Source organism: Myotis daubentonii, chromosome 4 (assembly GCF_963259705.1).
Source record: "Myotis daubentonii chromosome 4, mMyoDau2.1, whole genome shotgun sequence".
Lineage (NCBI taxonomy): Eukaryota > Metazoa > Chordata > Mammalia > Chiroptera > Vespertilionidae > Myotis > Myotis daubentonii.
Genome location: NC_081843.1, coordinates 113,285,407 through 113,299,495, shown reverse-complemented (window position 1 = coordinate 113,299,495; position 14,089 = coordinate 113,285,407). Strand labels below are relative to the sequence as shown.

At 52.5% G+C, this 14,089-nt stretch overlaps 1 protein-coding gene across 1 annotated transcript in view; it reads right to left on the bottom strand.

Moving 5' to 3' along the window:
- Window positions 1-7,076: 7,076 nt before the first annotated feature.
- MTMR12 (myotubularin related protein 12) overlaps window positions 7,077-14,089 on the bottom strand; it is a 51,143-nt gene continuing 44,130 nt past the window's right edge. Inside the window, exons 14-16 of the mRNA XM_059694999.1 lie at window positions 11,994-12,161; window positions 11,056-11,217; window positions 7,077-9,764 (exon numbers count right to left, since the gene is read on the bottom strand). Coding sequence (XP_059550982.1) covers window positions 9,195-9,764; window positions 11,056-11,217; window positions 11,994-12,161 — 900 coding nt within the window. The 3' untranslated portion in view covers window positions 7,077-9,194. The remainder of the gene's footprint in view (window positions 9,765-11,055; window positions 11,218-11,993; window positions 12,162-14,089) is intronic.

Here is a 14,089-nt window from a genome sequence, read left to right as displayed (position 1 = left end):
TTATGTAAGAAAATGCATTTGAATAAAGTTTGCTTTATTCGATGGTACTGTAAAACCTGCTTTATTTAATTTCTTTTGTTTTGCTTTACTTAGTTATCTCAATTTTCTAAACTACACAGATAGAATTCTTGGCACAGTATGCAGATATGAGAATTTTTTTAAAATGAGAAATGCAGTTGGATGGATTCCGAAAATTTTCTAGATGATTCATGCATGACAGTATAAAGGGGGCTAGGTGATGGTAACTTTTTCTCTTCCTGAAAATGACTATAATATTTAAGTGCTGTAAAATGAACCCCTACATTATAATCTAGATGGCAAAGAAAGAAAATCTGTCAAAACACATTCAAAATTGTTAGCGATATAAGGTGATACGTCTAGCTAAACGAGATTTAGAACGCCTTAAGCCTTTTTTATTTTAGGAAGAAAAAAGAGCTTGAATTTTAATATCTCAATAGAATGACAAAGGAAACAGGCATTACCTTAACCAGCCTCTCTCCCACTAGTTATTTTGCTCGGCCATCCATATCCTTTATCCAATCAAGTTATATAAAATTTTAATAGAAAGAAACAAATTGTACGGAGAGAGGGTAATAAATTTTACTAATTGAGAAAACGTAAACTAAACAGACCTCCGAAACAAACACTTTATTTGGATACTATAATTAACAATGATAATAGCAATACATAGAGCAAATTATGAGAATGATTTTTCTTCCTGCTTGGCTATAAAAGATGCTTTTGTAAAGGCACAATAATACCATTCCCTTCTTAATGTAGGCGTGGGCACCCGCCCAGGTGCCATTTCTAACAGCACTAAGCGTCTGACAAGGCCTCCTGCAGAACCAATGAGCAGTACCGCTGGCGCCAGGGCGGGTGGAGGGCAGCTCTGCGTCCCAGTGAAACAACGGGGTCATCATTAGCAACTTTTATAAAAATCTTTTGGGCAACTTTCACCTGCGAGCAATGAGGCTATTCACTCAATTGCTCAGGAAAATTGATTCTAAAAGAAAGAATTGCATTTGCAATTCAAGAAATTGGATGGAAATGCCAATTAATCACATTTTCTATTTAAGAATCAATTAGATAGACTTCAAGGTCAAGATGGCAGATATTTGTACAATTTTGTTAACCAGTGTCACCCCAATCAATTCAATAAAAAAGAAACAAAAACAGAGTAATTTTGGAAATAAAATATCACATTGCTAAGTAACAATGAAGATTTAATAATGCTTAAAACTAATAAACCAAAAAGGCACATTATGTCCCAACTGGTGGTCCTAAATCAATATTTGGATGGAAATGTATGATTTCATATCCATTAGTTAAAAGAAAAGACAAATTGGGAATAAATAAATTTGGCAACTATCTCAAAAAGTTACAAATGTAGTAAACTGAGAGACTGTAGAGCAGTGGTTCTCAACCTTGGCTGCACATTAGAATCACCTGGGAACCTTTTTAAAATCCTGATTTCTGGGCCTCATCCTCCGGAAATTCTGTTTCTTTGTGACTAATGTGGTGGCCTCACCCCATAACAAAGAAACAGAATTTCTGGAGGATGAGGCCCAGAAGTCAGTATTTTAAAAAGATTCCCAGGTGATTCTCATGTGCAGCCAACGTTGAGAACCACTGCTGTAGAGGAAGAACTACCAAAGGTAAAAGTAGAAATTAATAAAATAGAAAATCACAAAAGGAACGCAAACAATTATAACCCAAAGTCAGAAATAACGATCAACAGAACTAAAAGATGGCTCATTGGAAAGAAAAGTGAATTAGATATTCCTAGAAGTGGGGTAAATAAAACCGGGAGAATGAAGTAAAGACAGTACAGGATTGGGAGTGAAAACAAAGAACCTACATTAGAAACTTCCTAATTTGTAAGAGAACATAATGCACAAATATTTATCAGCAAATTTGCAAGGATAAATGACATAATTTCCTCAAAAGATGAAAGTATGTAAATCAGCCCTGGCCGGTGTGGCTCAGTGGATAGAGCGTCAGCCTGCGGACTGAAAGGTCCCAGGTTCGATTCCAGTCAAGGGCATGTACCTTGGTTGCCGGCACATCCCCGGTTTGGGGTGTGCAGGAGGCAGCTGATCGATGTTTCTCTCTCATCGATGTTTCTAACTCTCTATCCCTCTCCCTTCCTCTCTGTAAAAAAATCAATAAAATATATTTTTTAAAAAATAAAGTATGTAAACCAAATCAAGGCAAAGGGAAAAAGTTAAACAAATAAAGTATATAGAAAACCGATCCATTTTCCTCAGAAGCAGACCCCAATACAAGTATCTGGGTGGGAGTAGTTTATATAGCCGCTGACGTCCCAAAGCTCTGATAGGGAGATGGAGGAAGACTGGGCAGAACGAGAAGGTCTACAGGGAGCATCGTGGGCGGGTTACCCATGGTGGCCACTGGGACTCCGGCCCCTGGAGGCCTCCGGGAGGCCGTGGGGAACCCTCCTCAGAACGGTGCTCCTTGAGGGACCAGGACAGCAGGGTGTTTATCCACAAACTCATCCTGCACCTGTTGAGGGCTCCTCCTGGCTGTCAGTTCTCCAGAACGTTCGGGCTGCTCCTCCCCAGGGAACCCCAGGGGCGCGCAGCAAGCCGTGTGGGCAAGCACGGTGCCAATGAGTTAGGGGCAGGCCCCCCAGCCTGGGCTAGGCACCTACTCACTGCTTTTTTGGAAACATTTCAGCAGGGCGACTGCGGGAGCGCAGAGCGGAGGCCCCTCCAGCCAAGGCACCGAGCCTAGCCTGGCGGCCTCTCTATCCCTGAGGCCTGGCAGCCCCGCTACCAACACTCAGGTCTCCTCCTGTGATGTGACAGCTCAGCTGCGAGAGGGAGCGTTTCTGGTTTGGGGCCATTCGAGTAGACTCTGTGGAGGATGTGGAATATGAGTGGGCAGCAAGGAACCAGGAGGGCATTCCAGTTAGAGAGGCCGAGGCGCAGGGCACGGGCACCAGGGAGCAAGGAGCGCGCTCAGGGCGTGCTTGTGTTCATAGCGAGCCAGGCCGACGGAGCAAAACAGCTGATTCTGTAGGTGACTGGCCTGGGGAGAAATTCCAGTGGCGGCGACTTGGAAAGATACGGACTACGGCCTGATCGCAGTCACACCGCTGGCCACTTTAGGTCAGAAAAGAACAAGGAAAACGGTGTTTTAGGAAGTTAAATCTGTGAGGAAGGTCAAAGGTGGATTGATGGTAGGGCCGCGAGCTGCAGTGGTTTGGGCAGGAACGCAAACTGACAAGTGACAAGTGTCTCGGCGTGGGAAAGAAAGGGGCTCCTCTGAGAAGCGAATCACGGGGACCAGACGCGGAAGGTATTTTAGAACGCCGCCCACTCCCCCACCAATCCGACAGAGCAGAGAGGGGAAGTGTCTTATCAGATGTCACAGGGCGAGTTGGTAGCTGAGACAAGAATAGATGTGGATCCCCAGACGCCAGGCAAGCGCTATTTTTAAACTCAGAGGCACCTTCTTCCATCGATAAGCAAATGACTGAACTGTGGTCACTACATTTAGAGTTTTCTTTCCCCTTCCAGGCTTGAGGCTGAAGAAAGGCAGTAAGAAGTAACTGCCAGTCTACTCTTCTTGTCACCAGAAAGATGTTAAAACTTGATAACTGGTCAGACATGAGCTCTAAAATCAAATGAGGCCCTGGCCGTTTGGGCTCAGTACATAGAGCACTGGCCTGCGGAGGAAGGGTCCCGGGTACGACTCCAATCAAGGGCACACGCCCAGGTTGCGGGCTCCATCCCCAGTGGGAGGCGTGCAGGAGGCAGCCCATCAATGATTCTCTCTCATCATTGATGTTTCTCCCTTCTCCCTTCCTCTCTGAAATCAATAAAAATATATTTTTTTAAAAAAGAAAGAAATCAAATGAGGACTGAAAGACAAACACCTATCTTCAGGGCTTCCTGACGGAGAACATACAATGGATTTTAACTGGGAAAATGAAGGGCGTTTGAGAGGTGGCAGCAGGCGACCTAAATACACGTGGTGGGCAGGAAGGGGGAGCGTGGGCTGGGGAGGGGCTGACTCTGCTCAGCTGTCCTGGGGTCCCACGTACGCTTCTTACGGTACTTGGTTTCACCAGATTTCTCTCCTTCCCCGAAAGATCGCCCATGAACTTCTAACTTCGGACCGTCTGATTCATCTCTGAAACCAGCTGCTACTTGGTAACACCTGGACCACTTCTGTAATTTCACGGACAGTTATTTTTAAAGGGAATTTCACAGGGTGCGATTTGAATGTTTGGAAACTGTAGGTAGAAATAATATCTAATTCAGTGATATTGCCAAGTAAGTAACCTACAATTTCTTTTCTTTTTTTTTTTTTTAAGCCAAGTACAAATTATTCTTTGGGGAATGTTTAATAGAATGTCTTGAAATTATTTTTCAAGTGTGTCCGAACTTCTGCTCTATTAAATTTATTATTAGAAGTATTTTTTTTTCTTTGAATCATTGTACATCTCTTTTTTTTTCTTTTCTCTCTCTTTCGCATGTGCTTTTAAAATAAACTTAATTTTTTAGAGCAGTTTTAAGTTTGTAATAAAATTGAGGGCGGTACAGAGGTTTCCCATACACCACTTAACTCTCACACACGCATACCCTCTCCCGTTATCAGCACCACTCCCAGAGCGCTATTTTCTTTTCCTTTTTACCAAGAAAGGACCTACATGGCCACACTACCCAAAGTCCATACTTTATCTTAGGGTTCACTCTGGATGTTGTACACTCTTTGGGCCAGACACTCTCCCAGCATGCCACTTAATCCAGAAGACAGCTTACAAATTCGGTGTTATTTTCCCCACTTTAAAGATCAGGGCACTGAGATGCAGAGAGAGATGCGGTACTTTGCCGATAGTCATATAATTACTGAGTGACAGAGCCCACGTGACCAGGCCCTCCTCCACGACACGCTCATACAGGAGAAGGCGGGGAACTGATCCTGCCGTCCTGCACGCCTACATCTGCCCTCCCAACACACTCCTACTGGGCTCGCTTCACTCGTGGACTTGGTCCACGTCCTCAGTGAGCCCCAAAGGTAGCCCAGCAGACCATGGCCAATCCTGTTTATTTGGAGAATCTTTCAAGGTTAGTTCCAGGGCTGCAAACTTCTGAAAAACGTCAACATCAATAAGGAGTCTCCCCCAAAGCAACGGCGGAACAGTGGCTCCTAGGCATTCCGTAGTTGACAGTCAACCCTACCCCTACCCCTAATCCTACCCCTAACCCTTACCCCTAATCCTACCCCTACCCCTAATCCTACCCCTTCCCCTAATCCTAACTCTTCCCCTAATCCTACCCCTACCCCTAATCCTACCCCTACCCCTACCCCTAATCCTACCCCTAACATACTCACATGTGAGAACTTCCAAAGGAACCACAGGGAATGGCTGCCAGGGATTTTCTGATGAAGGGGTCCTCTGAAGAGCATAGCCCCCAAAAGCTAATTGGCTAATCTAATCAATCCTCATTCTCTCAATTTTCTCTCATCTCTCGCTTCTCTCATTTTCCTAAATCTAATCAACTTAATCCAATTGGCTGAACTAATCAATGTAGTCCAATCGGTTGACCTGATCGACCTGATCTGATCAGGTAGCGATGATGCAGGTGCTTCTCCAACTTAGGCCTGTGATGCAAGCAGTCAGGCAATACTAAGAGGCCTCCCTATGGGAGCAAAGGATCCCAATGGTTAGTGACCGGCAGGCTAGAAGCCCAGCTTCGAGTCCACAGGCAGCCAGTCCAGAGGGTTTCTGAGTGCACGACTCACTCAGAACCTCTTCGGCAGACTGCAGGCAGGCGGCGACAGCCTGATGGTCTCGGGTTTGCAGTTTGAGGGTCTCTGGTGACTTTTTTCTGCAACAGGTGTGAGGATTGTCCATAGTGGTAACTATGGGGCTTACTAAACCGGGAAGTTTTCCTTCGCAGGTCAAAAGCTACTTACAGACGTCCAGGTGACAGACACGCCGCTTGCTCTCATTGCCGAAGGCAGGCAGGTCATAGGAGGGTCAACAGGAAAGAAGAAGAAAGAAGAGTCCGGGCCTGAACCACAAAGCAGGCCAAGATGTCTGTGCCTTTAAAGACACAAAGCCACCACCCCAACAAATGACTTCTCTTCAGTGTAGAAAGGACACGTCACAGTTCTTTGGAATCACCCAGGGCTGCCTTCCTAAATGCTCCAGAGCCCAGGGCAATGCCAGCTGAGACGCTCCTGCAGAGCAGCACTGACCACAGCCCCAGGAGGCCTGGAAGCAGCTGCCGTCCAGGCTCGCCCTGCCCGCCCGTCCAGGACAGGAGGTGACCCAGGAAGGCACAGGGGCCCTGCCCCGCCCGTCCTGTCTCCCCCGGATGGGAAACGCCCCTCTTCCCGCCCCTCCGTCTTCCCCCGACCTCACCTGGAAGCCAAGGAACAAGAAACTCAGGGGAGACACGCCAGGCCCCCGGGGAAACCAGACCAGAGCCCGCTCAATGGCGGGTCCCGGCCACTCCTGGGAAACGAATAAAGACCAGAACTGGAGCCCGAGAGGACGTGGCGGCAGCGGGGCCTCCAGGGTCCGGCTTGGTGGCCTGAGGAGAGAGGGGACGTCCTGTCCTGACGAAGGGAAAGGGCTGCAGGGCGGGAAGGCCGGAGAAATGGGCCTCCTCCCCGCGCGCACACACAGGTGCCAGGCCCGGCCACACAAGGCCGTCTGCGCCCCTCGGCTGGCAGCGCCTTGCGGGCACCCCCAGGGAAGGGCAGCCGAGGCCTCTCCCTTCACGGTGGACCTGCACTCGGAGCTCTTCCAGCCGGAAAACACGGTCCTCATCTCAAACAGCCCCAAAGCAGAGCGCCCTGGCAGTTCACTTCAGGGTCTAAAACTGCTCCTCAGCCGCTCCAACAGCCTCCTCCCTATCATCCTTTTCATTCAGTACTTTGTCACCACTTGAAATTTAAATATTTGGTTATTGATTTTCCCACCACCTCCAACCAACCAAACACACACACACACACACACACACACACACACACACACACACACACAATGTGTGAACGTAATTATTCCATGTTTTACCAACCACACTGAGTATGTCTGCTGGTAAATTGTGCTTTAATTTCTGCAGTCAGACATGGTGCAGTGAGATACAAGTAAACTTTCATTGTACGTTCAAAAAATAAAAAGCACATTTATACAGATTTAGCCCAACAGCTTATTCCCTTAAAAAAAAGTTTTACATGTAATTAAAGCTAATTTATCTTCAGTGTAAAAACTTGGAGGTATAAACAAACTCAAGATATTATACGCGGTAAAGTAACGTACATTTCCAAACGTGCACAGTGCAGCATCTTAAACAAAGCGAATGGTCTCGTTTCAGTTTTAACTGTTAAGCATAACCCACATTTCAATTTTGAATAAAAACGTCACAATATATAAACCCACTGAGAATTCTGTACACAAATACAAGTTTATAGAAATCTGATTTCAAATATAAATAAATTGTCATGACCTCCCATGTTATAACAGCTTATTTTTCTACTGTAATTTTTTTAAAATCATAGAAAAATATTTCAATGCACATTCAACTGCTATGACAGGGGCCATGACGTGTGCCTTTAAACCATACTTTGTGAAGTGTAAAGCATCGCACCGGGCGTTTCTGGAATGAAAATTGCTAAGATCTTAAGATTGAAGAGGCCACTGTATAAATATTCACGCTACAATATGGTAGCAAAAATAGCTCCGTCGTGTATTCGGGAGGCCCTTGGGGCAGAGACGTGGAGGTTGGTGCTAGTGTACGAGGCCCACAGAGCGTGTGAGGGGGGCTAGTGAACGAGTGCACTGGTGAAAGCTATGGCAAGCCTGCGCCCACCTCCCCAGTGAGACTCTTCAGGCGACCGAGGCCGGGGTGTGCTTGGCCCCAGCGCAGGAGCCCGCCCTCCGCCCAGCCCGCTCCCGTGTCCACACGAGTGGGGGAGCCAAGCAGTCTTGTTACGGACAGAAGACGATTCCGTGCACACCGAGAACCTCACGCTTCTTCCTGCCCCGGGACGAGTGGGAGTGTTTCTAACACCTGCTACTTAAACCGGGCTCTGCACTGGGCAGCAAATGCACTTAAAAGGCAAACATTCCTGCTGACACCTTCTAACCTTAGACGTTTTCCTCCCCTGCCTCTTGTGGGTTTAACGGGGTCCCCCTGAGAATGAGAAGCTGGTCCTTGCGAAGTGGACTTTCCCGCATTTAGAAGCAGGTGCGAGAAGGCTCCCAAGTGCAGTTCGGCTTCTTGTATGGCTTTCACGTCGCGGAGGCACAGTCGGACAGCCATCGCTTCTGATGCTGATGCTCAGCTCCTCCCACGGCAGCCACGGCCGGAAGGGATCCTCATCAGCCTGGCAGCGGACAGAGTGTGGGGAACCATCTGCGGGGCTGCGGTGGGGACCCCGGCCTGGGCACGCCGCTAGGAAAAGGCCGAGCATCACCTGCACGCGCTGAGCCTCCAGAACGGAAGCGCCTCTGGGCCGACGAGAGAGTCCCCCCGTGTAAAAACCAGGTTTAGCAGCAAGGCCCGGGACCACGGGCACCGCAGCCGGGCAGCATGGAGGGACGGGCGAGGGGACGGAGCAGGCAGAGACCTGGAGGCGTCAGCACGTGAAAAAGGGTGGCGCGGTTGGCGGGCCCAGCACCCCTACAGGAAGAGCCATCCCTGCGGGAGGGGGACGGTCTGCCCGTCAGGACGGTGACCGGGAGGCTGGCTTCCGCTTTCCACGGGCAAGTGATGCAGGAAGGAATGACGCGGCGGGTGTTGAAGTGAATGCCACACATCTCCACGCTCCACCTGAATCCCCCCGTCGCCATTCACATCCCACGAAGCTGAACCTGCTCTGCACTGAGACTGGGTAAGTTATCTTGGCACCGAAAGGATCTGAAGAAAGAATCGATCCAAGAATATCTGACCAAAGCCCTTCTGAGTAGTAAACGAGCTACGGCCGATTCCGTGTAACACTGTGCGTCGGGAACAGTTACTAATACTAGAGACACGGTTTTAATTGCATAGTCGCCCAGGACCAGGAGAGAGAGAGCCGGCTCTTCCCCTGAGGCCGCTGGCCCCCCTCCCAGCACGGCTTCCGCGGGACACACAGCCCCGGTCAGCGTGTCCACGTGCGGCCGCCGGTCCCAGTCCTCGGCTTCCTCTCCCACAGCCACCGGCCGCAGGTCACACCTCCCCGAGGTCCACAAACTCATCTTCTCGCCTGGCCAGGTCCTCTTCGTCTCCCAGGGCTTTCCAGCCGCTGGTGGGCAGGACGGGCTTGGAGGGGCGCCGCTGCAGCAAGGCGAAGGGGAACAGCGAGGACAGGCGCGCCGAGCTCCGCAGCAGGGACGGGGCCTCGGCCGGCAGGGCCCTCTGGTGGTGGTGTCTCTCGTTGATTTTCTCCTGTAAGCTCCGCACTTCCTCCATCATTCCCACCAGTCTGCTCGTCATGGCCACCGCGCCACCACCCAGGATTTGGGCTTCTGGGATCCAACGCAAGTAGCGCTGGGCCCACACCCTGACCTCCGGCCCCTCGATGTGAGGCAGCAGCAGGCCGTGGTAGTCGGGGGGCTTGCTGTGCCAGCTGTCGTAGAACTCTCGAAAGCTGTCTTGCAGCTCATCGGAATAATTAATCAGTTTGCTAATTCTCTTGCCCAGAAGGTTTTTAATTAAATGATCTGTTTCTTCCCTGAAAAATCCTCTTTTGGGAGATGACTTAGACTGGGTCAGCGGCAAAGAAAGCTGTCGCTGATGCTTTGAGAGAAAACACAAAGAAAAGCCTCCGTTAGCCTGGCCGCACAGGGACCGTTGCTCCCACCACAGAAAGGGGCCCGGTCCTGGGCTAACGAGTCACGAGCCCTCAGAACTGCCATGTGCATGCAAATTCCTGAAAATGCTCACAGAGGGCGGCTTCGTGTCTATTCCACCCGCACGGCCGGGCCAAGGGCAGCTGCCCCCGCCCCACGGTCACAGGGGCGCCAAGGGCACCGGCACTTGGGAAGGGCAGGTTTCCCCGAAGCCGGGTGAACACCGTGAGGAGGGGCCAACGACCCGAGGGTCCTGCCCCTTGGATGAAATGACTGTGGTTACCAGGCGGCCAGTGGAGCTGACGCTTAAGTCAGAAAGATTCTTCCGGAGAGGCAGGTGGGGCCTAAGACTGTGAGGAACTGACTAACGGGCCAGGTGCTCTCCTCTGACAAGCTGCACGGAGGGAAAAGGTGAGAGCGTTCGCCTGTTTCCCCGGTAACTCTCCCGCAGCCAAGCAAGGTGCTTTGTGTTGGGGCGGCTGTGACAGGCTGTGAAGACGGGCGAGTCCTGACTTTACTAGTAACTCAGTTCTCGCGCGGACAGGCGAGTTCCATCTCCTGGCTCTGTCTCCTGGCCGGGATTTCTCCCCACAGACCCCACAGAGGGGAGGGCAGTCCGGCCAATCCCCAGGCCCTGCTCAGCCCTAAAGGGGGCGGGAGCCTGGCTGCTCGGTGTGGGCGGTGGCTCCATCCTCCAGGGGCCTGGGGCCCGGGGAGCCAAGGCCAGGACTCACAGCAGGGCAGCTGCCAACGACTCCCCGCTGCTGCTGGGCCCCTGGAGGGGCCTCGGGCTCAGGGTGGACGTTCCCTCCCGGCTACCCTCTCTCCTGCCGGGGAGCCCAGAGCTCCCTGAGCTCCACACAGCGTGGCCAGAGCTCAGCTTCTGTGTGTGTGCTGCGCCCCCTGGTGGCGACATGCACACTTCTGGTGATAGCGGAGTTAGGATCACAAAACGGCCCCAGGCCAGTGGGTAAGAGCCCTCAGCAATGGCAAGGCCTAACCCTTATTTGGTTTATTTATTTATTTAACATATTTTTGTTGATTTGGGAGAGGAAGGGAGAGGGAGAGAGAGACAGGAACATCAGTGATGAGAGAATCATTGATGGCTGCCTCCTGCCCGCCCCCCACAGGGGACCAAGCCCACTTGATCCCAGCTCTGCTGACAGTTCCAGCACCAGCGTAACGGTTACCCCTCCACACACGCCCGGCGGGTGACGGGCCAGGCGCGTGGGCCTTACTTTGAGATGCGTTCCTTTCCGCTGGCCTTTGTCCAGTTTGGGTTTTTCCACGTACAGAGGGTTCTGGAGCAAGGTCTGGGCTCTGGGTTCAAACTGTACAGACCAGTCCCACACCGTGAGCAGGTGCAGGGGCGTGCTGTGTGCATCCTGAGCTTCCCTGCCCTGCAAAACGAGCACAGGTCAGGCAGGGCCGGGCCAGGGCCGGGGCGGACACAGGGCACGGGGAGGCCCCTGCGCCAAGACCCGCCCCACGCGCCTCGCTTCTCAGGCTCCTGCTCTAGGCTGTGGGGGGGAGGGGAGGGGTCACGTGCCAGTCGCTGTCCTGGGCACTTTCACAACCACCTGTGACGTCCCTATTATTTCTGCAATTGTACAACTGAGGAAACTGAGGCTCAGAAAACTGAAGTGAACGGTCTGACGTCACGGAGCTGGTGTGGCCGGGCTGTGTCTCACTTCACCGTGGATTTGGCAAAACCCCACCTGGAGGGCCAGCTGGAGCGAACCCCAAGGCCGCAGAAGTCGGGTCAGAGCTACCCCCCCCCCCCGCCCCGGCAGCATGGCCTCAGGACACTAAGGGAAGCACCAGCGCGCTGCCTGGTCTCTGTTCTCCAGAGGAGCTCCGAGCGTCGAGCAGGTGGGAGGGAAGGCCTTGGTCTGGCCGTCTGGCCACCGTCCCCAAGGACAGCTCTGTGAACTGCCCAACCCCAGCACTGGCTCCCACTCCGCACTGACTGAGACAGGGTGAGCGACGGCTCCTCCCTGCGCCCCCCTCGGGGACCATCGGGACAGACCCAGGTGCTGGGCTTACAACCACCCCCAGGAGGCACTCGGAGCAGGGCTCGCCCGTCGTGTTAAAGCCGTTTCATTTTATCATCAACCTTCTTGCAGTCTGCTTGTGAGGCAGTTTCTTCCCCACAAGGTTCCTAAGAGGGACTCACCAGGTTCACCTCCTTCTGATGAGGCGAGTTGAAGAAGAAGGTGGTGAAAATAGGTATGTACAGGCTGTCCGACAAGACGGTCAGGTACGTCTCCGTGAACTCGAATGCGGGGGGGTGCTGGTGCACCAGCTGCCAGACACAATCCAAGAAGAGCAGGAACACGGGGACCTACGTGACAACAAGACACGCGTTACTGAGCGGGCACGAAGGGGCAGTGCCCGCCGCCCGAGCTCGGGCAGTCCCCCAACGGCTGCGGAAGAACCTGCTGGGCACCAGTCTCCAGGCAGCAGGGGGCTCCGTTCCACTCCGAGCGGGAGGCGCTCAGCTAAGCCGCAGGCCCCGACGGGACACCCTGGCAGCGCCCCCTGTAGGGCACGTGGAGACCATGATGCGGAACCGCCCAGCTCGGCATTAGCCAAGGGGCACGCGGTCACTCTGACAGGAAACACCGACTGTGAGCCCTAAGTGGGACGTTACTTCCCCTGGAAGAATCCCAGAATCTTCTTAGCCAATTTTATTTAAAAAACTGTATTTAGTTATTTTGAATTTTGTTAATACCCCCTTCCCACGCCCACAATGAGAACCAGAAGAGAGAGAACAGGGGAGAAGGTAGATGCAGCAAAAAAGAGTTCCTAATATTTTTTCACAATTATATTTTTTAACTGACGGACTCCTTTATTAGCAACTGAGAGGCAAGCCCAGTATTAGCAGAGAATAGTGTGCAAGGGCCTCGCCACCCACCCGTGCTCACCCTGAGCCACCTGTGCCAGCAGGTGGGCAAGACAGGCCCCTGACAGCCTCTCCCTCGGAGGCTGGCCCAGGTCTCTCGCTCACTCACAGGAGAGGTGAGTGTGGAACCGCACGGCTCACAGGAGAGGTGAGTGTGGAACCGCTCAGCTCACAGGAGAGGTGAGTGTGGAACCGCACGGCTCACAGGAGAGGTGAGTGTGGAACCGCACGGCTCACAGGAGAGGTGAGTGTGGAACCGCACGGCTCACAGGAGAGGTGAGTGTGGAACCGCACGGCTCACAGGAGAGGTGAGTGTGGAACCGCACGGCTCACAGGAGAGGTGAGTGTGGAACCGCTCGGCTCACAGGAGACGTGAGTGTGGAACCGCTCGGCTCACAGGAGACGTGAGTGTGGAACCGCTCGGCTCACAGGAGACGTGAGTGTGGAACCGCACGGCTCACAGGAGACGTGAGTGTGGAACCGCACGGCTCACAGGAGAGGTGAGTGTGGAACCGCACGGCTCACAGGAGAGGTGAGTGTGGAACTGCTCGGCTCACAGGAGACGTGAGTGTGGAACTGCTCGGCTCACAGGAGACGTGAGTGTGGAACCGCACAGCTCACAGGAGACGTGAGTGGGGAATCCAACTTCTGAATCAAAGTCCAGCACTGTATCATTTACATCACAAACAGACCATCCAGCTTTCCTTCAAAACTTGAATACTTCGATGTTGAGATGCTGAGAAACACTTACACTGCACTTTTATTTCACACCTCGTTTCATGCTCCAGACCATGAAACAGATGAAGACTGTCTGTCCTCGCGGTGCGGTCGGGGCCGTGCGGTCAGGTCCGTGGGTCAGGGCCGTGCGGTCGGGGCCGTGGGTCAGGGCCGTGCGGTCAGGGCCGTGGGTCAGGGCCGTGCGGTCGGGGCCGTGGGTCAGGGCCGTGGGTCAGGGCCGTGCGGTCGGGGCCGTGCGGTCAGGGCCGTGGGTCAGGGCCGTGCGGTCAGGGCCGTGCGGTCAGGGCCGTGGGTCAGGGCCGTGGGTCAGGGCCGTGCAGTCGGGGCCGTGGGTCAGAAGGCGTGGGGACTGCTACCGGGCTGCATGAGCAGGTCAGAAGTTCTCGGGGCTTTTTCTCCGTTAGACACATGCCTGTCGGTCCTATTTTCTGAGACATGAACACACTCTTCCCCCCCAATCTCAGCTCTCTCTGCCCATCATATTATTTGAGTCCCATAAGCTTTCAAACTAATTTCCCAGAAAGGCAAACTCCACTCCAAGAATGAAGACAGTGAATTCCATTCAGCTCAGTGAGATACAGCCCAGGCCTGAAAGAAACTCCAGGCCCAGCGACGGAGGCCTGGGTCCC